The 23,877-nt window shown below is 36.3% G+C and overlaps 1 protein-coding gene across 1 annotated transcript in view; it reads right to left on the reverse strand.

Annotated features, from left to right (window-relative positions):
* Nucleotides 1–23,877, reverse strand: part of RhoGEF64C (Rho guanine nucleotide exchange factor at 64C) — a 73,280-nt gene that overhangs the window by 3,757 nt on the left and 45,646 nt on the right. Inside the window, exons 3-5 of the mRNA XM_018550790.1 lie at nucleotides 15,217–15,622; nucleotides 11,977–13,398; nucleotides 338–2,274 (exon numbers count right to left, since the gene is read on the reverse strand). Coding sequence (XP_018406292.1) covers nucleotides 338–2,274; nucleotides 11,977–13,398; nucleotides 15,217–15,622 — 3,765 coding nt within the window. The remainder of the gene's footprint in view (nucleotides 1–337; nucleotides 2,275–11,976; nucleotides 13,399–15,216; nucleotides 15,623–23,877) is intronic.

The raw sequence follows: 23,877 nt of genomic DNA on the forward strand, positions 1-23,877 counted from the left end.
ATACCAAACTTGATGCAAATTATATTTATTATATTTAATAATATTAAATTGCTAGTAGATACACAACAAAATTCGCTGACAAAACATAAAAACAGATATTATCGGCAAAATGCGAAGTTTATTGATAATTTGACAACAAATTGGCGGCAAGAATCGATCAAAGCTTCGCTTGGTTTTTGCCGACAATTTGCTTTCACATTATGTCAGCAAACTTTGTCAGCGAAACACAAGTTCAATGCAGATCCAGTTGATACAAAGTTGAATGTTTTGATCGAATTTACTAGCAATCCATTGACAAATTGCTAACATTTTGCTGTCTGGATAGCTTCAAACTCACCTTTAATGTCTCCGGTGAGCTCGTCAAGATAATATTACATTCCTCGCTACTGTCGGACACGTTGGAGATTTGTGAACTTTTGGAACTGAGATCACCCAGGCTAGTCTCCTTCTGTTCATATAGAGCCTCCAAATCTCCTTCGGCGTCGTCTTCCTCGTCTTCGTCCTCATCTTCGTCCTCCTCCGCGGAACGGGTGCGATCTTTAGAATCCATTAGGAAACTTAACAATTCAAACTTGGTAGAGATGTTATTCTCGTCTTCGGGTGACATTGACATTTTCTTGAAAAAATCTTCGGGACTTTTAGATAAATAGGTCTCGGCTAGATCCTCCGAGTTGGATTTCTTAAAAACTTCCTCGGACAAATAGGGACCGAGAAACTGATCCGGAATGATTTTCTTGTAATATTCGCCGAAGTAAATTCTGTCCTTGATATAATCTTCCGTGGGTGGCGGACTCAGAGGTAGCGGCGGTGGCTCGTCGGGTATCTCCTCGTAAATCGGTTCCTTGATCACCTCGTATGGATTCTCTTCGAGGAAGAGATTCGTCGAGATGAAGTCGCCATCTGAATTCAAGCTAGACGAATGCGAATAATTTGCTTCCAAAGTAGACTCAGAACTCTCGTATTCCTTGCTCTTCAGTAAGCTCTGCTTCAGGATCTTCAAGATGGCTTGGCCGCTGTCCTCGTCTAGGATTTCACCGTTCTCGCGAGCCTTTCGTAGGGAATCTTCGAGCAGCTTAGAGATCAGAGCCTCTTTGGACAAGCTAGGCAATTTGGAGGAACTTTCGATATCCTTGAACCGTGTCTTGGACTCCGGTCGCGTCGTTCTTTCATCTGATGCGTAAAATTTCGAACACTTATTAGAATTAGAAGATTTAATCTCAACGCTCAGCCTCTTCTGTTTCTCAAAATTTGTTGCCGACTGTTCTACGTGGCGACACGAGGAAGGGTTCTCACTAGACGACTTTGGTATTTCGCCGTTCATCTTCACATTCATCTCGCTATTTTCGACGACATGATCCTTTCCAATTTGTTTGGAACGTGAATCATCATTCGACTCAACCACGATGTTCGATTTATAATTCTGAAGTATTACCAGAGTGCGATTTTCCACAGCATTCTGGACCTTCGGTGGATTCTCCGAGTTTACAGAGATCACTGTCGGATTGCACACGCTATCTTCTCCGCCGACGCTGATAGTTACTTTGTTACCTGGCGTTAGTTCCGCGTTTGTATTTTGATCTCCGTTGATAAGGATAGACGTTCTTCTGGCGCCTCTCGGACTGGATTCCGGACCGATCTGCAGCCGATGTACCAACGGCGATGAGCGCGGGCTCACCGTGATCTTACAGACATTGCTCTCGGGCGAATTGATTTCGATCTTCGAGGATCCGTAGGAGCTCGTCGAATTCCACGATGCTGTCGACGCTGAAGAGATCGTTCGCCGATGATCCCTGATCGAACTGGCAGGATTCTCATCCGCATCAGCGTTAGAGTTGCCGATCTTGAAGCGATGCCTCTGTCTACCAGGCGGCGGAGACCAACTCGTGGGTCTCATCGTACGGAAATGTTCATTACTCGCGTCGGAAATATCACTACGTGCATCTGGAGGCAGTTCAACCTCCTTTTCGACATTATCGGCAGTCTTCTCAGGAATCTCCTCGACGTTCTTGCTAGCCTCGATCTCGCGATCGGAATTCTTAAACCCACTACCTGTTTCTTCCTCGATCTCTCTCGTCTCGTTCTTTCTTCTCGGCGAACTTTCCTCGTCGACATCCTCGTGTGAAACTGCGGACGATGACGATGAACATTCCTTGATCTTCTTGCTGAGACTGAAGCGCATCGTATCCGAAAACAGGACGTCACCCGCCGAGATCTCCGGTTTGCTGAACGACCGATCGCTTTGACTCCGCGTCAAGAAAGATTTTCTCGAATTCTCTGCAGATAGCAATTAAGAAGAAATCAATCGGTAATTAAAAGAAATAACGATGGTGAGGAATTTTAATTCCACAATGCATAAATATATTTATCTTTTAATGATTGTATTTAAACACGCACACAGACTGTAGTATCAAAATACAGCCACGTGCAAAAATATTAGGGACATACAATTTTCTCGCGCGTGTGAGTGTGGCACAGTGGATAGCGCATTGATCTATATTACGCTAAAAATTTATGGTTTGATTCCTGGTAGAACTAAAATATGTTCATACACTCGTGTCTCCTCTCGGTGGTCTGGCAAACCATCAGAGTATTCTTGCTTACAGTACCTCATTAAAAGTTTGCCGTTTGGAACAGGCGTAAAAAAAAAGTAGGTCCCATATGCCTGTGCATCACCTGCGGGCGCACAGACATATGAGAGGGAAACCGGAAAGCGTAAAAACGTTATAAAAACCGGAATATATATATATATATGTATATGTATATATAATATATCATTTTGAAATAAAATTTTAACTATATCAAGACATACAACATATAAAACCCAACATACTAAAAAGAAAAAATTGAGAAGTATTACAAAATAGGATATATTATACTTCCGTTCTCCTTTCCAAATGCTCGGTTTGAAAAAAATATCGATTCATTGTACCTTTTCTGTTATATGGTTCGAAAGTATCTTAATATAGCGTGATCATTCTTAATTACAGAAACAAATTACATATTACTCGGCTGCGAAAAACAGCCGTACATACATTACATAGTTAGCATACGTATCCATTTATCATAAAACATATAATTTTCTTATCCATCAGATCTCTTTAGCGCTTATTTACAAAATTAAATAAATCCTAACCATGCATTTCATGTTTATATAACAATTTTACGATTCAAACTCGAACTGTGAAAGAGTAAACGATTTATGTCATGTAATTTCATGTTCGCGAATGTTCGTTCGGTGATTTCTTTTCTCCTATTGTCCTTTTACATTTTATATTTATAAAATAGATGTATTTATTCTCCTTTTGTGTAAAGCGAGAATTTCCGTTCAGTTCACAGGTCTGGAGAAATGTCCGTAACGCTAAATCCCCCGGAAGGAAAACCGCAGATGTGAAGCATGAAGTTGGAATTGGATACCCGTGAAAAGTACGCTCGACGATTTGATATCAAAATTTACTTGGACGCGTGTTTGAGAAAGTTTATGCTATTTCTTATTTAACAGATTTATCGCTTAATAATAATTGCATTCACAGAAGGAAAGTACATTCAACTTCTTTCTAGTAAAACAATCATATTATACATCCTGGTAAGAAATTCCATTAAAGTCAACATACTAATATACTTTTGACGATTTGAAATAGTTTTAATTTATTTGTATCATTTTTTATCACGTATCTGTTACAGATTAAAATTTAATAGATATCTGCATTTTATTCATAAAATTAGAATCTTCTACAATAGTTTTAAATTTATAACGAATATTAGAAAAAATTAATTTATTTATCAAATTATTTAAGTAAAAATATCCTTTTCGACTTTCGATATTTCATTCAAATTTGATTTGTTTGTTACGACGCCAATCTCAATGTAAAGTTCACGTAAAATCAGACTTCCTCCAATTCGTATCTCTAATGACCGGTGAAAGTGCGCCGATTTTGGGTGATCCGCGAGTAAAACAAGTTTGAAATTTCTCGCTGCGAGAAAATTCAACGGTTTTTCCACGGTTGCTCCACTTTATACGGCCATCAGAAATATCTAAGACGCGTGCGATTATCCGGCCGCAAAAGCGATTGCGCAAATCGCCGATTCGCCTCGTTTATGGCTTTATGACTTGGATCAATCTCACGCACGTAAAAGAAAAGATGAGCTGCCGCCGTTGCGAGGTTTTGCGAAACTAAGCATTGTGCCGCAATAGCTGATGAGCCTTCTTTGTGCGGATTTAAGCGTGTTGATCATCAACGTAGAATATCTGTCCCATTTTTAGTTCATCATATTTTAGAATTTCATATAATAATATTTCAAATATTATTACAAAATTAATATAATTCCTAAAATTTTTGAAAAGTTTACATCTGAAATCTATAATATTAATAGAGTTTAGTCACACGATCTAGAATACCTTAAAGTTCGCTACTAAAAGACGTGAAAAAGGTAATGTGTATTTTCCTTGAGTTTCAAGCAATTATCCGGCAAATAAGGCGATCGCAAAAAGTATGTCCATTTATGTATATTTACATCATATGTAGGAAATGTAAACAATGAGTCAAGAAAAAAGTCTGAAGTAGTGAACAAAAGAAGAGAAAGAGAGAAAGAGAGATGTGCCACGCTTAAAGAAAACATCGCTCTGCAACATGCTAAGTAACGAGCCGCTCTCCTATGAAAGAAAAGCACGAAGTGAACGATGAACGACCAGGTTCCTCGTTCGCGCGAGGATTTACGTCACCATGTGCAAAACGAACGAAGAAGCTCACTGATGATGTACGGACCGTGAATCGCGAGCCATGATGTGAAAAAGGGTTTATCAAGCTGCATAGCCGTCGTCTCATCGTACGAACGAGTGAAAATGTGAGAGATCTCTAAAAAGCATATAATTACATGGTTCTGGACCATGCGCATGCGGATCAAGGGAACAAACTTGATGATTTATGAGGCCCGTGGGTAAACAACGACGGCGCGAAAGAGTCAAGGTTCCTCACAAGCTGTATGATCAGGTGGATCCATTACAGGCGCAGCACGTGCTTTTGCATGATCAATAGTACCTCTAAAATCCACTGAGTATTTATCGAGAAAGTCTTTCTCGTGCATCCATTTTGTTCACTTACATTTAATCTCTTTTCATATTTTTGAAATAAACATTTATTTAAAGTGCACACACACACACACACACACACACACACTATATATATATCAATCTAATATCTAGGTTTGACCATAATTGGCACTTCTCGTATTTAATTGATTTATTCATATGAACGGCTCTGTATCTAATCTTAATTATTGTTTAATTTTTTTACTTCTTTATTTTTTCCTTACACTTGTATTGTATAATAAAAATTTATGCAGAATGGCTGCGTGTAATAGAAAAAACAGCTGTTACAACTGTTACAACAGTTTTGCAACTGTTGTAACATTTCTCAATTTAAATGGTTCTTGTTCGTAGTTCCTCGATATAAATGTAGATATAATCAATTATATTAAAAATTTTATAATAGTTATATTTGTATATAAAACTGCTTTTTCTTATGAAAACAGCCAATGTATACGCATTAATCCAACTGTAATATAGAACGTACATTGCAATATTAGATTTTATTTTATTTATTTTATTTTTATATTTTTTTATTGATATATTTCTGATGTATATACAATTATTAAAAAGATTCTGTCCCAAGATTATATTCAAATTGTTAATTAATAGTAACAAAACAGCAAGTAAAAAATTTTATTTGTGTAATATATTCAAACGTGATCCAAATAGCGCAACAAGCATGCCTCAATTTAATTACGAGAAGATTGGCTACAGTTATTAATTTTCAAAGTGGAAAGAGCATAGCGAAAGCAGTCCCGTGTAAATCATCGTCATTGTATTATTACATTATTACTGAATTACCGTACGCGCAATACAAAACGTGAAACTGAACGAAAATAATCCGCGATATGCATCGCACGCTTGCATGAAGATCGTACGTCCGCCGGCGCGGGGAGGAGAAACGAGCGTAAAAAGATTCTTGCTTGGGAAAAGAAATCGGCGTTTAGATTTTATAATTCGAACGCCGAGTTTACTCGTGCCTGAGCTTAGAAAGTAGACTGGAAGTAACTAATTAAAACGCATCGTGAAGGAAGAACGGAGATGGATTATGCAAAGCAATGAATGGAGATATTCTATCTATAGAATCCACTGAATTACACATTGAATACTGAAATTCATCTTTAAAAACTAATACTAAAACCGATATGCGCATTTCATTTTACTACTTCTTTTTTCCGTCATAATTTAAAATTTTAAATTATAAAAAAAAAATTTTTTTTTAATTAATCTTTCGTCTGCAATCATATTTTTATTCCCACCGTTTGCCATCTGAATTCTTTTTGTTCAATCTAATTTTTCTTGAAGGGCTATTCTAGCCTTTCAAGAAAAATGTGAACAAATTCAAAGTTACTTTTCAACATCTTTATTAAATAATTACATTATCGAATTTTTTAACTGAAATGTAAATGTTCAATTCACTCTCCTTTATATCGGAAAAATTTGAGAATAAAATTTCCGTTTGTGCCGAAAAACCCATTGTAGGTTGACGGTTAAAATTTTTAAATTACTATTTTTAATTTGCTTTTAAAATAAAAAAATTAATGTTTTTTTATATTTGTAACTCGCATCTCAAATAATTAATCGTAATTATCGTATAATAAACTATAATTTTTTAAAGAGGTGCACTTACTGACTTTCTTCGTAAGAATGATGATTAGTATTAGTGTGGAAGCGATAAACAACAAAGCGGATGCGAAGAAGAGAGGAAACCTCGGTGCGTCGCGCCTACGAGGCGTCTCAGTCACTCGCTCGCTCGCTTGCAGTTATCTAACACGTTGTCGCACAGTGCATTTACACCGGAAACACGATCACCGGAAATCATCGCAGGTGATCTGTTTTATTTTCCGTTATACGCTGCCACGAACATTAAGATTCACGAAACGTATCTCAGGAGTGGTAGAACCAAACATAAAATGTAAAAAAAATTTTCAAAAACAGTTTCGCATTTACAACATCTTTTATATGCAAATAAAGTTTATTTTATAAATTCTTTATGATAAGAGAGGGAACAAGTTACATAATATTTAAGAAGAAAGTCGAGTTATATAAATTTTCTAATTAAAAATTTAACTGCAAATGTATACAATTGTCAGAGAAATCAGACTGCGAAACAGCTACATTACACCCTGCATATTTACAATACAAATGGAGTCGCTTTTTTACACTCAATTTTCTGAAGACGCTCCTTAATTATTCGACTGTGACTAAAAGAGACATTGTTAGTTAAATCCGGATTAAGTCTAGCTAACATTAATACAACGGGGCTTTCGTCTCATTTTAAGATATGAATGACTCTCAACGTCTCTCTGAGAGAAACTGTCAGTTGTAAGCTCAATGCGAACTATACTGCCGTGCTCGATTATTGAAGCATAACTGCTGAGCTACATGTTAACTCGTCTCGATCAATCGACGTATCGCGAGCGATAAATACATCCAAAAGTGCATCAGCACGATCATCATGCACATGGTGTACAATTACTATTGCACTACATAACATGTATATTTTGCTGTGCCACTACTATTATAATCGATGTTAATAGCATTGAAACGTGACTTATGACGACGAGCAAAGATTGCGCGCGGAATATCAATTAATCGCAACACTAATTAATATGACGTACATAAAGAGTGGTTAACGCAACGTTCGTTCTATTAATAGAATGGATTCACGTAACTCTTATTTTTCCTTGTCGAGACCGGCACTCAGACTAGCCACGTATAAATCGGTCGGCGCGGCACATTTCAACTCCGACGTTACCGCCAATCATCCGAGTTAATTCACACGACTTTTCCCGTCATGTCTTATCTCTTGTCCGTGTGCAGACTCAATTTGCACCGCGAGCTCTACATTCTCGAATCCACTCATCATGTCGTAAACGTCAGACCTGGTTTCGAAGCCCTTTTCGAGAAAGATCTATATTTATGCGAAATAGCAACGTGGAAAATTAACAGAGACCCATGAATTAATTCTTTAGAAATCTACGTAATAGATAACAATTTTTTTAATTTTACTACATAGAGACTAAATATTCTAATCGTTTTACGCACTTAACGCAGAATCTAATTATCTGAATTTTTCATATAACAATATATATATTGAAGAGGCGAAAGAAGTTCCGTGAAATAGAATTGACAAATTTTAAAAAATTTGCTAAGAAAGTAGGAAATACATATTTCTAAAAAAATATATTTTTTTAATATATATTTTGAAAATATATTTTCTAAAACATTCTTCATAATTAGTATCTGATCTTATCTTATTTTCTCTTTCTCTTTCTTTTCCTTTTTTTTTTTAAACAAAATATCGCACGCGATGTAATCTTGATACGATAATAAAACAATGTATCATAAAGTGTGAAAGAAATTCCCGATGGAAATTATTTCATACTTAGTCGGAAGCTACTAGACTTTCACAAAATTATATTTTCAATCATGAAGTGAACTTCCGCGGCTCCGGAATTCGCATTTTGCAGTAGACTCGTAAACCGGCGCTACGTGATGCACTTATATAGTTATCGGAAGCACGTGCGAGTGCTTGATGCCATCAGCGAGATCGTGTTTAAATCGAAGAAATACACGCATCTCTCCCTTTTCTTTAAAAAAAAAAATTTTTTTTAAAGTGAGATCGAACCGGATCGTTACTGATTAAATTAGTATGTAATTATTCCTCCTTTCTTGACGAAGCGTTTACGATACACCGGCGGATCGCCACCGACATACCGATAAATATGTACATGTCGTTCCGTATAAGGCGGACAACCGCCGCTCGCATTGTCCCCGATCGTTTCGTATCTTTCCCACGCGTCCACTTTCACGGCATCTCTCTCTCTTCCAACATGAATGCTCAGGAAACGCGAGCCCGCAGCATGATAATGCCTCTGTGGAGAATCGCTTGCTTTACGATAAATATGCGACGTTTGTTAAAATATTTTTAAATTAAAACATCCTTGTAAAATATCCTTGTAAAGTGTATCCTTGTAAAATGAAAAATACTCATCTTCACAAAACTGAAAGGAAAAGATTGTCCAACATTACCGTTGTGATAAGTAAAAAGTTATGGCTTTTTTCTACAGAAAAATTTCACTTGATGAATGGAAAATAAATCAATGATTAATCAATAGTTTTCCGATCATTTTATTAAATGTTTGCCTATTGTGACTTTTAAGAATATTCTTTTGTGTAATCTATACCTAAAAAGATGCAATGTATGAGTGAGAGATAGCTAGATAGATAAAGTATTTATTGCTGTTTTAGACTAATATACCCTCTAAGAACATACAGAAAAACTAAACAATAACGTTCAAAAGTAAGAAATGCAAAATAAGAAAATTAACAAGTACAAGATAAGAAGATCTACAAATAAGTAGCGCAGAAATTTAAAAAAATATTGCACGAAGATGAATAAAATATATAATACAATGTATAATATGTATAGAGAATATTGTTATATTATATATTAGCTAAAATGTATTTTTGGAGTAAGTAACCACACAGGATAATTTGTCAACTTGATGCCAGCTAGCCCTGACCTTATACACTTTCGAATGCTCCAGACACAACTCACATGGCTTCTTTAGGCTACTTTTAAAAGCGATCCAAACAGCCCGAGGATAAGACTCAGGGACGTCAGGATCTGCTAACCTTTCTCCTCTTGTCATCGGCAACGCCGTCTTAAGGTCGGTTATTCATATACTGCAGCCGCGCCTTCCAGCCCCAAGTATATATTAATTCACTTTAGCGTTAACTTGTCAAATTTTGCTCACGATTAACATCTTATATAGCTATTTACGAGGATAATTCGAAAAATTCTCGGTTTAATAAAGAAAACATGATTTTTGGCAAATTTTTTTTTACTTTTCAACATTATCCTTTTTTATTGGATGCATTGTCATAATGGAACCAAAAGTTAGTTGCTTTACACGGCGAAACAAAGAAACTGATGAACGCATCTGTCTGAAATTTTAACAGTTTTGTGTAGGATCTCCAAAATTATAGTTTAATATTTGTGGCATCATTTCTGTGTCACACATTTTCCGAACTACCCTTGTATATAATTAATAGAAAGTCATTACCTAGAGAAAGAAAAATTCCCATATTTATATCTTTATCACATATTTTTTCGAAAAGAAATCGCGTTGCTCATATCGTGAATTGCAAAAAATTTGCTAATCTTTAAGAATCTCGAGATAAAAATACGAGACGTAAACCATTAGTAGGAGCATTGTACGAGCCATTATCTTTGAATGCGTAACTTTTTTTCAGGAGTTCAAAGATAGTAATAAGTCGTGTCAACCACACGCGACTCATTAATCACGCGTATTAGCATAATGACCGGATGAGAGGAGGATCGTAACTGACGATGATAACACGATAAGCGCTGAAGATCTAGTGCAAGATTATTGATTCGCGATATGAAAAGTACAGTTGCACTGTACATTTAGGCTACTAATTTCCGCAAACGAGATTAATCCCTAGACGACTATAAATGCCTCCCTCGAGGCAAACTGTCCCTCGCTACGCACACACACACACACACTAACCGTAAACTGACCGGTTATAGTTATCGCTGCTGCAGCGAGAGATTGATCATTAATTTACTTCTATATTATTAATAGCTACTGATTCGGCTTTGAGATAATATTTATGTTATTACGAATATCTGACACTAATTTTGAGAAATGAATTATATATGTCCGGGAACATCATCGTAAAGCGTTTAACGCTAATATTATCACGTACACTGTCATAAAGTTAATGCGTGAAAATAAATATAGAACGACGTACTATCGACCGTGATGAATGTGCAGCTACATACTTATATGTAACCGAAAGAGTGATTTAGTTACGTGATCTTGTATGCGAAACACGTAATTCACAAAAAAATTATAAATATATAGATAAAACTCTAGCGTGTGTTAAATATTATAATATACTATAAAAAAATTTCCAATCAAAAGAGAAAGAGAACAAAAAGTCAGATTATGCTTTTTCTTTCTTAAAACATAAAGTTATTTTCGTACTTATTATAATTATGTTATAAATTCTATTTAAAAATTTTGATTATAAATTTAAATTTTCATTTTTATTTTTAAAATGAGAAATACATTTCTTTGTTTTTCTCAAAAATGCAGTATAGGATACGTCAATTTATAAATAAGGTAACAGAATTGTATTAATGAATATTTATTAGCTTCTAGGTTTTATCTAATATAAGTTTAACCTAATATTATTTTATTTAATTGATTATGCGTGCGAAAGAGATTGACAGGCTTTCTACAATAAGCCGTTAGTTACTACATATATCACTAGTGGAATTATAAATGTCAGAAAACTTGTGTATCCAGAATAAGTCATATTAGATTGCGTTATATAATATTTCAGGAGTTCTGACAGCAAAATAGTTTGGAAAATTTACACGGAAAGAACAATTTTATGCTGAAGTGTTTAAAAATTTTGGTAGGTACAGATATAAAAATAATTTTGGATCATCAAAATAATTACATAAGAATCTCAAACATGATGAGTAATGCTATAAAAAATTTTGACATTTTAGCAACCAGTTTGAACGTCCTTATAAACATAAATATTTTAATAGTCCAATAAAATTATTTTCAGACCTATATCTAACTAAATGTTTAGATATTTCAGCAAACTCGTTCTTTCCGTGTGATTGATTAATCATAATGTATCAAAGTTTCATATAAAATAAATCTCTCTCTCATAAACAAATGGAATTTGGCCATCTCTAATTCTCTACGCAGCCATTGATTATTGACTTGTTATTGTTTTGTGACACACTACTGACTCGCTTCTAACTTCTGATCTATTACTAATGGTGGCTATTGTAGAAAATCCATTAAGAATTTTATAATGACTTAGAAGAACCTTACCTTCGGACTTTAAGATTAGATCCTTCTCGTCTACAGCAATACCCGGGAGACGATCTTTCAGCTCCTCAATCTCGATTTCCAACTCGGTCTCGTCCTCAAGTCTGACGGTTCTCTCATTCGACAATCTCCTTTCCTCTGGTAATATTCTCTCTCTGGAAGCGTCAATCTTCGAAACAGATAGCGAGTTGTCAAGTGAGGATCGCGACTCGCTTCCGATCTTGTCTTGCTTCTTAAAGATAATGGAACGATCAAATTTCCTAGACGGAACGAACTTGTCTATCTTGATCTTGTCGGGACCAGACGGCGTGATTTTCTTGACTTCCGGCACGATTTTTGGCTCCTTGTATTTGATTCTGTCCACTTTCGGATCCCTGATGTTTGGAATTGTGATGAAATTGTGTTTTTCCTGTTGCTCTTCTGGCATGATTGGCGCTTCCTCTTCTTTGGGCTCGGGGCTACTGTCCCGCTGCTCCTTACCACAATTGGCGATTCTGCCGATTCTACTCCACGAGAGTCGCGTTGCTTCGGACGGTTTTTCAGGTGCAAATATCACGTTATCGACATTAAAGAGTACATTCTTTCTTTTGCTCTCGATCACTCGGCCACGCTTCAAGATGCTCTTCAGTGTCTGCCGGGCCTCTTTCAATCGTCTAGGTGGTCTCTTTGGAGATACCTTCGGTATCGGAATCCTGGTGACCGGTGGTGGCACGTCGTCATCATCGTCTGATATCTCTCTAGGTCTCTCGTTGAACACTCTGATTCGTTGACCTCCGATAGCCGCTACAGCACTTCTATTCGGTATCCTCTCGATCGACTTTACTTTCGACGAATCGAATAGACTGGACGATCTTGTTCTAAGATCGTCCTGCTCCAGCGCGTTATCCGACAGATCGTCACTCAAATCATCCTCGTCCTTCTGCTTTTTCAGTAACAGATATGGATTTACGTTGCACTCGAGGATGCTTTTCCGCGAGTCCGCAGTAACTGGTGTTGTTGTTCCGTTCTTCCAGTCATCATGGCTGGTCCTTCTCTGATTCGCTTCCCTCGTTGGTTTCTTTGAGACGTGAGTCAGTCTGGCAGATGTCGCGGTGGAATGAGTTCGCGAGTGACTCTCCGGAGCCTCATCCAGCATCCAATCATCTGAGGACGCGCCGCCGTTGGTGAAATCAGGTCGCGATTTGCGATCGTCATAGCTCACAACCGTGCTCGGTTCCTTGTCGAACCACTCGGATCTAGACGATGTACCCTCGGTCGTGCCTTTCCGTTCCTTGACAGCTGTCCTTGATACCATGCTCTGACTCCTGGTATCTCGCTGCGAGGACGGTCGATGTGGCGAAATGCTGCGCGCCCGTGATCTCGGCTCCACCAGCCGGTTCCGTCGCATCTGGTCGTACGGATCGTCGATAGCGGTCCTCAGCACACCTAACAAATAGGTTTAACCGTTGTATTCACGAGAAGAGATCGTCCCGCAAATGTTTCGGTTCGACTTGTTACCACCGACCTAGATCTCCAAATCGAACGCGAATAATGAAATTTCTGACGCTGATTTCGATTTCTCTAATATGGATATCAGAGAAATTATTCTCTCAAGATGCATTCTTCTGGAATTTGAGCGTCCTTAATCTTTTTATATTTTTTTTAGCACGCTGTATACATGTATATATACCTATATGTATATATACACTAAAAAATGTATTAAATTTGAATAAATATTTATTTAAATAATACTAATTAGATATTTATTAACTGTAAAGATATATTTACGTAATACAAGAATCATTAATTTGATTGAATTATAATTTTTTATAGAATAAGCATTTATTATAGTACATGTTAAAGTAGTACCATTGAAAAAATGTCATAAAATTTAATAAATTTTTTTTTTAATATGAGCGTGCTACTGAAAAAATTAAATATTTTCATATATTTTAACAATGTATAACGTATTTTATTTGTTATAGTATGAAAACAGCATTTTCGAGAGGATTTTAGAATAAAATAGAAGCTATATGTAGAAACAAGAATATAGCGTACGCTAAATTTTTTAACTATTTGTTACGCTTATTTACCATCGATTACCATGACAAATGTAATACGGGTAATCAGACAATATATACACGTTTATATTTCACGTAATAGCAAAAATGATTACCATTGCGAAAACCATTCAAGTATAAAGTATCAATTGCCTTAATCAAAAGGTTGCTGTTCTACATTTCATACGATTCACCCAGTATCATTTGTAGTACATGTCTTGAAGCGTCTCTCTCGGCAAACAAAACGATATAATCTAAAACGATTTAAATGCAAACTAAAGTAGGTATAGTCGCTGAATAAAATTCAGTTATCTTGCTTGCGGCCGAGAACTTTCTGCGCTTCGCCGCATGCACGCTATCTCGAATGCGAGCAAGGAGAAAATCTCTAATACGAAGAGCGCGTACAATTAGAGCATGAACATCATCAGCAGCACGACAGAGAAGCTCTTATATCCCGCCCTCGCTTATCTTTCGAGAACCGACACCCTCATATTTTAGATACGCAGTAGGACATTCCACTTCGTAAATATCTATTTCTCTAATATATCTTGCATAAGTAATACAACAACAAGAAAACTATTCTATATATCATGAGAATACCGTTTTAAAGGTTCATAAAAATAAGAGTAATCTCCACGAAATAGCTAAAGATATAAATTAAAGGAAGAGAGCGAAAAACTGTACTACAAATAATTGTGTCCGCTATCTTGATATATCGTTAAATCCTAATGTTACATGAATATTGCAATTTACTTCATCAGCGCGCGAAGCAACTAATACCTACTGGTGCATTGGAAAAAGAATCTGGTTGCATTAATCAGAATTCTAGTTGAAATAATCAAAAATCCAATAGATATAATCATAGAATTTTCTGATTTATCCATTTTCCAGATTGAGTCTCATCCTAATGAAATAAACTATAATGTTCATGAAATGTTGCCTGTTAAATGTATCACAAGCTGAAGATAATTCATAAACTGCGTAACTTTAAAAAAAAAAATACATTAAGAAAAATGTCTCATAGAAAATAAACGAATCAGAAAATTCTGATTCGTTTTTTTTCCAACAAGAATTCCAATTAATTCTAACCAGACATTTTTCTCAATGTGGAAGCGAATACAAAAATGTCGCGAAATAACATAATAATAATAATAATAATTATTATTACAATCGATATAAAATAAGCAAAGATACAATTACTTACCGGCGAGACTCGGCCGGGACCTCGAGGATGTCGGCAGCCGGCATGTTCCACCGAAGGGCAGTCCGGCCACTCGTTGGCCGCCGCATTTGCGGCAGCTGCCGAGTTTCCTTACGGTGCCGGCGAGAAACTCCGGGCAGGAACATACCACGAGCAACGGCGTTGCGCCCGGCAGCGGCGGTGGTGTCAGGAAAGGTCGCGCCGGGTCATGTCCGGCGAGCCGCGACGATCTGACCGTGCTGTAAAGCCATGGATCGCCGTTGTAGATCATCTGGCGGGAGAATATGCTGCCGCCGCTTATGGTACCCCAGCCACCCCTGCCAGGGTCATCCCCGGGGTTCTGATGCTGCCGCGACAGGCCTAACCGCACGCTCCACGACTTCTTGCCCTTGCTCAGAGTATCGTAGCTCTGCGATCAGTCAAGGAGGAAAAGCAATTGAGCGGACATGATAAATGAAGGGTCAGGTCGATGACGGAACATTAATCATATTTATATTATTTATTAAGAATATATCATACTCTCTTCCTCTCTCTTTTAATATTCGAGGAACATCGATTTTAACGTAATTACAATACAGTTATCTAATATTGTGCGCGAGCTGATTATTTCCTTTTCTTTTTACGTTTTTCTTCGTCAGTTATTACTTCCGCTTCTAATAAATAAAAAGAGAAAGAAGATACGGAAAGGACGATACTTTCGTCGAAGTAAAATTTAGGTACTGATAGATACAGATTTGAAAATAATTTTGCGTAGACATCAAAATAGTTACATACAAAACGGTTTTTACTGTGATCTTAATGTGGTCCAACAAAATTATATTTCTAGCTAAAGTTTTAGATTTTTCATCAAAACCGTTCTTTCCATGTCTTGTAATTCGTTCATAAATATAGTCATAATCGTAGTCCTAAATCTAAAAATAAAATAAACTGAAGAATTTATGCATTGCATTTACATATGATAGTTTAAGCGTAAGAATTTCTATTGCTATAACAGGATATGACAGCATAATTTTCCGCCCTGATAAGTACGTGTAGTTTTGTTAATCGTCAATCTCCCATAACTTTTTATAAATTAAAGCGTATAATCTACACTCAACTTTACTAACGTAATACTATATCATTCGAGACACATAAAGTATTTTAACTATATATTCGTTGTCAAGAAATATCTAACACACTTTTTATCGGCATGATTACACTTGTTTCCTTGACTGCCGGACGAAATTGGAAGTCCCGTAATAAGTCCCATCGTAAGAAACGTCCGAATGTATCTGTTATGTATGTGTAATTTGCGGCAGTCCTACAATAAGTGACTATCGGTAATTACGGATGCATCATTCTGCTGACTCTCCGGTCGGTCCGTCGATACCGCGCACCTATATAATAACTTCCTGGATACGGAGAACACGCGACATTCTCTCTCCTGAATAGCCAAAGCTATATTCATCCGGAACACAAAACAGAAAAGCCATTGTTGCCTCTGTCATTGTCCCGGCCATCATTCTACCCTTCTTCAGGTTGTTTACCGAAGGTACGCCGTAGCTACGGCATGCATACGACATTTACGCCCGAGGAGACAAAATTCCGATGCATATCACTGGAAACTCGACAACACGTGTACCGTCCAGTTCCAGAAATATATATCTCCGTCAAGATAATTTATCTCTCTTACAAGAGAGGGGAGGATCTCTATTATAAATTTGGAGCAACGCGTTCAAACAAGTTTTCGGGTTAAAGAATATTCTATATCGAGCCGTCCATTGACAATGTTGAACTTTAAAGATACAATTGATTTTTGTATTGTTTATTCTGCTAGATAAATTTAAATCTATAAAAAATGAGTGAAGTACAATCCACGTTTACGATGAAATTAAAAATACGATATATTTTTAAATTACTCCCGTACAGAATTATTCCAGTAATATAGCAGTAACATTACAAACGTTACACCAATGTTGTAAACTTTTATTTTATACGCAGAGCTATATATCTCGAAAATAAAAAATATATCGAAACGAAACAAAATGCATTTCAAAACTAAACGTTGATACTTTCATAAAATGTCGAAAAACATTTGCTGTTCTACAATATGTCAAAATTGCAAAATTATTATTTTTAACGCCATTTTTCTCAAAATTGTGGTGTGATAACCCAATTTGGAAAACGAATTAGTGTTCAGCAAACAAAAATATGCACATAGCAGCCAAAAATATATAAAAATTGTTAAACATTTTTATCGTAGATCAGTGTATAATCAGCATAAACTAAAAGACAATTTATCCGACACGCGATTTTTCATAGTTAACAGTCACTAAAGATATATTTCCTTTTCGGTGCTCAATGCGACTCATCCTCTCGTTATCGCGCAGTTTATCGCGCCGGCGAAAGCGAATTCTCACGTTACGCATTAATCTCATTATTCCGGCGCGGAAAAAAAAAACGCAAGGGGCAAAATGCAAATTGCGCAACCTTTCGACCCGACGTATATCGCTCTCATCCGTGATTTGATCCGCAACGAGAATCGATCCGCGTTCGATGAGAATTGATCGACGGATCTGTCGTTTCGATTTCCCTTTAACGGCACGTACAACCAAGATACGCTCGATCTTCGCTCCCCGTCAGCTTCTTCACGTCCAGAAGCCTCACGGATCGCAATTCGCGAGTCCCTTCCGCAAATCGCTGCTCGTCAACCGCATTGCGTTCTCCGAAGAAGGAAGAACGAAAAGGACGTTCGCGATGCGAGTCTCGATGGATAAGCACAAAGAACCACGACGTGGAAGAAGCCATGGCAGGGAGAGAAAAAGAAACGAAGGTATAACGAGAGAAAGAGAGTCGAAGAGAGACAGAAAGCAAGCGCGTTTCAGGGAAAGTGAACGACGTAGGAATCGCTTGCGATCGGCAATTTAAATTCGTTTCCCCTTTAGAGAAATCGAAGAGATAACGTCGCGCACACGTCCCGCACTTACGATGTTGAGTCGAGAGAGAGAGAGAAAGAGAGAGAGATTAAATGGCGCCCACGAAGAGGCTGATATTTGTACAAGTATACGTACAAGTTTGTTCGCTTAATTATCGCATACAATGATTTATTAATATATTTTCGAGGAAAATTTTTTACAGCAAAGGGAAAATATTGTAAAAATTTTCTGTAATTTATTTAAAAATTATATTATGAATGTATTTTTATTCCATTTTTTTGACATATTTAAATGGTATTTCATTTTCTTATATATTCGTCTAAGGTTTTCATTTGAAGTATTTATTAATTATTTTAAATATTATGTGTATAAACAATATAATTTCATTTACGCAAAAATAAAAATAAATTTGTCTTTTTATCGAATATTTTCATCGCAATAATGTATAAACTTTCTTCACGAAGTGTTACTATATAGTATATTGCAAGCGAACAAGACAAACGTATCCGACAGATAAGAAAACTACCGAGGAGAATGACGATAAAAGCAAAACTAGAAATAGCGCGTTCCGAAAAAGTCAGTAATCAACTCAAATCGCTATATGAAATTTTAAAATCACTTCCCTTGAGATTGAATGTTTAGCACAAAACGAGGCCTGCCCTGTCGCATCGAAAAACTATCAAGAGCGAAATATGAAGAAGCACAAAGGAGAGAAACGTCTCGAGAAAGGCGAATGTTGAGGAAATACAAGAAATCCGCGCTCGTGTCTAAGGGTAAACGAAAAAGTCAGACCGGCTTGGAGAACTCTGGACGAGGGATAAGACAGAGAAACTGGAGAACTATTGAGACTTGTCGAGGAGAACTGCTGTGTCGTATTTCTACTGCACAAAGTCCTTCGAGGAAAACTGCACTTGATTAAAAAAAAAAAAAACAGCAGTCCAGTCGACGCCAACTAAAAATAGCATAACATCTATGTTGCAATTTTTCACACTCGATAATGTATCAGTTACGTAACATTATGTTATATATTATAAGTATTATATTGTGAAAGAAAAGTCGCAATATTCGTAAGTAAATATCAATATTATTATATGTGCCGTTTTGATGATGGATATGCATGGTTCCACAAAATTATTAATTATGAAAACTATATAAAAACTAGAACAATGTCTCAAAGATCATTATTATTATTATTATATTATTATTGATTGTAAAAATTTGACTGTGATGACAAAAATACAGTTTTGCGAAATATATATCTCATTAATTGTAAAAAAATTGAAGATTTATTTAGCTAGGAATAAAATTTTATTTCGTTGTATTTAAATAGGGATTTATATTTTTCACAAATAAATATTTAAGAATCCTTTTCTCAGTGTTCTCATTTATATTATTCAGTGCGAAATTATAACATGGATGATAAAAGTTACTTTCAATCGATGTTAACACGTAATCGCGATTGGATGCAATAACAGCTTTGGCGCAAAACTGCGCGTTATCGACGATTACTTGATTGTAAAGTTCGATTGAAAAAAAAGATTCCTCTCTCCGCGAATTGCGGGATAACACCTCGTGGAATTGCAATTCCCGCGAGGAAGGAACAACACGATGCAATTTCGCGGAGCGACGCTATACCGTTACGCGTTGTTCGAAATGAGATTCCGCGGATTTGCATTCTCCAAAATCGCGCGATCAACGGTTAACACGGCCGTGTGCGGTTAACAAAAGAGAAGATTGCTCGCGACGATTAAATCGAAGTAGATTCCCGTGAATAAAACGGGACGCGCGACGTTACATCGGAGGATATTGTTATGAGACTCGCGAAATTTTCTTAATCTAATCCATTCAATTAATCTATTATCCATTCAGTCCGTGCTCTATAATTATATTACGTGCTCCGCACGTTTATCTCCGATCGCACGTATTTTTCGCGGATAAGTTCACCGGAACGTAGAATATATACGTACACATAAAACGAAAAGTGCAGCTCAACCGAGAGAGCAGAGCGCGTCGATTTGTTCGCAATACACGTGCTTGGAGGCCAAATCTAATCTGCGATCTGCGAGAAGGTTTATGCGATATACACTCGACCTCTTTTTTTTTTATGCAATTGCAAAAGCAGGCGGAAAGACAGACTCATCCTGCAATTCTGCTTGCTGACGAGAAATTATTACGCGGAAAATTATGGTTTTCGAAATACCTTACATATAGGTACCTATTCCCTCGAGCAGATTGTTTATTATACAGTACAAGTTCTTCTCTTCCTAAAAATTCATTTAAAAAATTTGAGGAAAGAAATGTTAAAAGTAATATTTGTCACAAAGAATGTTGCGATACATTTTCTATCACACACCTGTGAGCAATTTGCATTTGGAACCACATGGAATCGCACCTGCTGACATAACGGTTTTCATATCCAAGCATCTTTGTATACTCATACAATTCTAGATAGTATCAACATTAAGGGTGCATTCGCTTTTGCGCTCATAGCGCGTGTAAGCACATCATTTGTATTTTTTATTAATTATTTATTGACTAAAAAAGCACACCTTTTATCTCGTTAATAAAATAATAAAGTAACTTTTTCAAAAATACTTTAACAAGTGAAAATAAGAGCAGTGAAAGTGAGATATATATTGATTCATTAAAATATATTGACTGCAAAAACTGTAAATTAAGTTGATAAATAATAAAATGTATACCAAAATTGAGCACAATTGTAAGTTCAAAAATATGTAAAATGGAAGAAAATAGTGAACACGATCAAAATTGCACAATGCAAAATAACACGTAAATTCAAGTAATACAATTTGAAGTAAACAATTTTTTAAATATGTTACTATTAATCGTGAAATTTATTTTATTTTGTTTTTTAGATGTAATATGTATAATAAATAATTATAGAGCAAAATGTAGATAATTATAGTTAAGCTTATACATTAACAAATGCTTATCGAACATCCTATAATAATTTCCTTATATAATTTTTCATTTCATGCAACGCTAAAGAATAGCTTGTTCTGTATCCTATATTTCTTTTCGGCTTCAATTATTTTTTTCGCGCTCGTAGCAACAAAGTAACGCACCGTGTAATGCATACGAAGCGCGTAAGGTCGGAAAATGGGGCAACCGGCTGCCTTGAGGGCGAACGGCGAGGTGCACTTTACTTTCTCGTCCATGTCGGACTTTCGTAAAAATCTTGTCCTACAAGCTCACGTAAGAACCAACCGTCAGTTGGTTGGCCAGTCGAAAAACAGAAAGTAAACTAGCATATAAACGAGCGACTTGTATGCAGGTATACATAGACGCGGGTTACTGTGTCTGCATACAACTTGCAGGTGCAAAGCGAAAACGGGCGTGGCTGACGAAATCGACCTTAGATCGAATCGAACGAGAAATTTGTTTTGTGACAATATAAAAGTATGAACGAAAACAATATCCGTACGTTTTAATAAAAAATATTATTTTTTATATAAAATATTCCGTTTAAATGTTCAATGAAAGAAATTATCATAAATTCTGAATTTATCATAATTTTTACTAGCAACTTAGCTATTCTTTTGGATATAAAAATTCACAATTTCACTGCAATCTCTAAAGAATATTTTCAAAACGTATAGGAATCTTCTGCATTAAAATGTACAAAGATAATTACATTAAAAAAACATTTGTTCAGACATGTGATTATCGTAAACTTGTCAGACATATTTCTTTCTATAAACTACAATCCGATTCTTCCGACTGCGGTTCATCCTTTTTTTGTGCAATATCTCATTAGTAGAACAAACATAGCCATATACACTTTTTCACATAATGAAAGCTTCGCGACTGCTTCCTTTACCGGTTCAAGTGCAATCTTCAGATGCGCCTCTTACGATCGGCTCTTCTTCAATGTTAGTCTACAACCGACTCTTGAGAGAGAGAACACGAGGTAAAGTATTTTCACTGGAATGTACACTAGTATGCATACAAGATTCAAGGAAGAAACTTGCCACTTATCACATAATATTTCATAAAGCACTTGAGATATACACGATTAACTGTATAAAAATTAAAAAACGGAGAGAACTTTAATATCTGAAATCGCAAAATTCGTTAGCTTTAATTTCTTCTACTTGATTGTCCTAAAAGGAAAATATTAATGGGTCAATCACCTACGTATCCTATTCTAAGAAAAAGAAATACCGAACGCAAAGATACCAAATGGATCGAATTGCCGCCAAGGTTTAATGCTCCATATCTAATCGATCATGAAGCGTTAAAGAGTCTTGGAATAGCAATCCAACCTATGTAATTCTTTCCTTTGAAATAAAAAGACATGGATATCCGAGATGCCTTCCCGATTTTTCTCTTCGCTAATTCACAATATTTACCAGCGCATTCTGACCGCGTTTAACTTGGCTGAATGAAAAAAGGCATGAAATAGGCATAGAGTATCCATGAAAGAACACGAGATCTCACTTTTAATAAGATACGTGTTAATTCATACTGTAACGTGTTCCAATGGCGATTGGTAAGAAGAATGAGAAACAGTGCATAAAAAATGCGTTGCAGTGGAAAAACGACGACGGTTCTTGCGAAAGAAGGAGGCAGATGGAGAAAGGAAAGGAAGAGATAGCTAGAAAAACGAATAAAAAAAGAGTAGGTGAAAGAGCACTCGCGTGCATTTTAGCTGCTCATCTCCCGAGGTCATCTCTACAGACGATGATCATGGGGGAAAGTAAACTCCCCCTTGCTAATTAATAGCTATGGTACTACTGGTTACACGCGGTCGATTCTTACCATCGTTTCTCCCATCATTCATCAGGTAATAACATTTTCAAGCTAAGTGATGGCGATGAAACTAATTAAATCTTAATTTATAAATTATTTACCAATCACTTAAGATCTTACGATTACTTTGTATACTGTCAGTTTGGTGATTGCAATGCAATATAAAAGACACTACAGTGCTTCTCTAAGTATTTCTAATGCTGTATAGATCTTTCCCTCATAAAAGAATTACACAAATTCTTGGTAAGGAAATATTTAATTAAAAATAAAAAAACTCTGTTAAACTATATAAATTTTCTCCGTAAAGCTATCTTTGATATAATATATAATATATTTCATTAATGATGTGTATTATGCTTTTTAGCATCACATACCACGAGAAGTTACTTTAAAAAGTAGTCGGGCAGTTCAGTGTCGACAATTACCTTTCCGGATGGAAACGCGTCTGTCACGCTCAAGTAAGCGTACCTTTCCGGCTTGAATATCGATACACCGTGGCAAGCAGGTCGATGACTCGTGGAGTGTTTGAGAAATTATCTATTCCTCCTCTACGCAAACGACATTATCTTTTCCGAGGTATGGCGAACGCGTTATGCTGCTGTCCCTACTTTAATATCGGCTCACTCATACCAATTGTGCAAAACGCAATAGTCATAATACCAGTCATAACTGCGGTAACAATTTCATTCCGCCCGTTACCGCGGGATTCAGCAACCACTGCGTGGAGAGAGAGAGAGAAAAAAGATAAATGCGAGAGTCCCGGCTTTATGTTCTGACAGACCAGATGTTCCGGCTCGGAAATATCGTGGCTTCGTTGATTTAACCCTTCATTGAACTTGTGTGGGAAAAAGTGGATACTCTTCAGAATTGTGAGGCTTCCTTTAAAACTATCATCCTCTATCTCTCATCTTTTTAAATAATATGAAATTTCTTTCAAAATATAACAAGATGCTTTTTAAAATTATAAGCAATTAAT

This window comes from Cyphomyrmex costatus, unplaced genomic scaffold (genome assembly GCF_001594065.2).
Source record: "Cyphomyrmex costatus isolate MS0001 unplaced genomic scaffold, Ccosl1.0 scaffold13, whole genome shotgun sequence".
Lineage (NCBI taxonomy): Eukaryota > Metazoa > Arthropoda > Insecta > Hymenoptera > Formicidae > Cyphomyrmex > Cyphomyrmex costatus.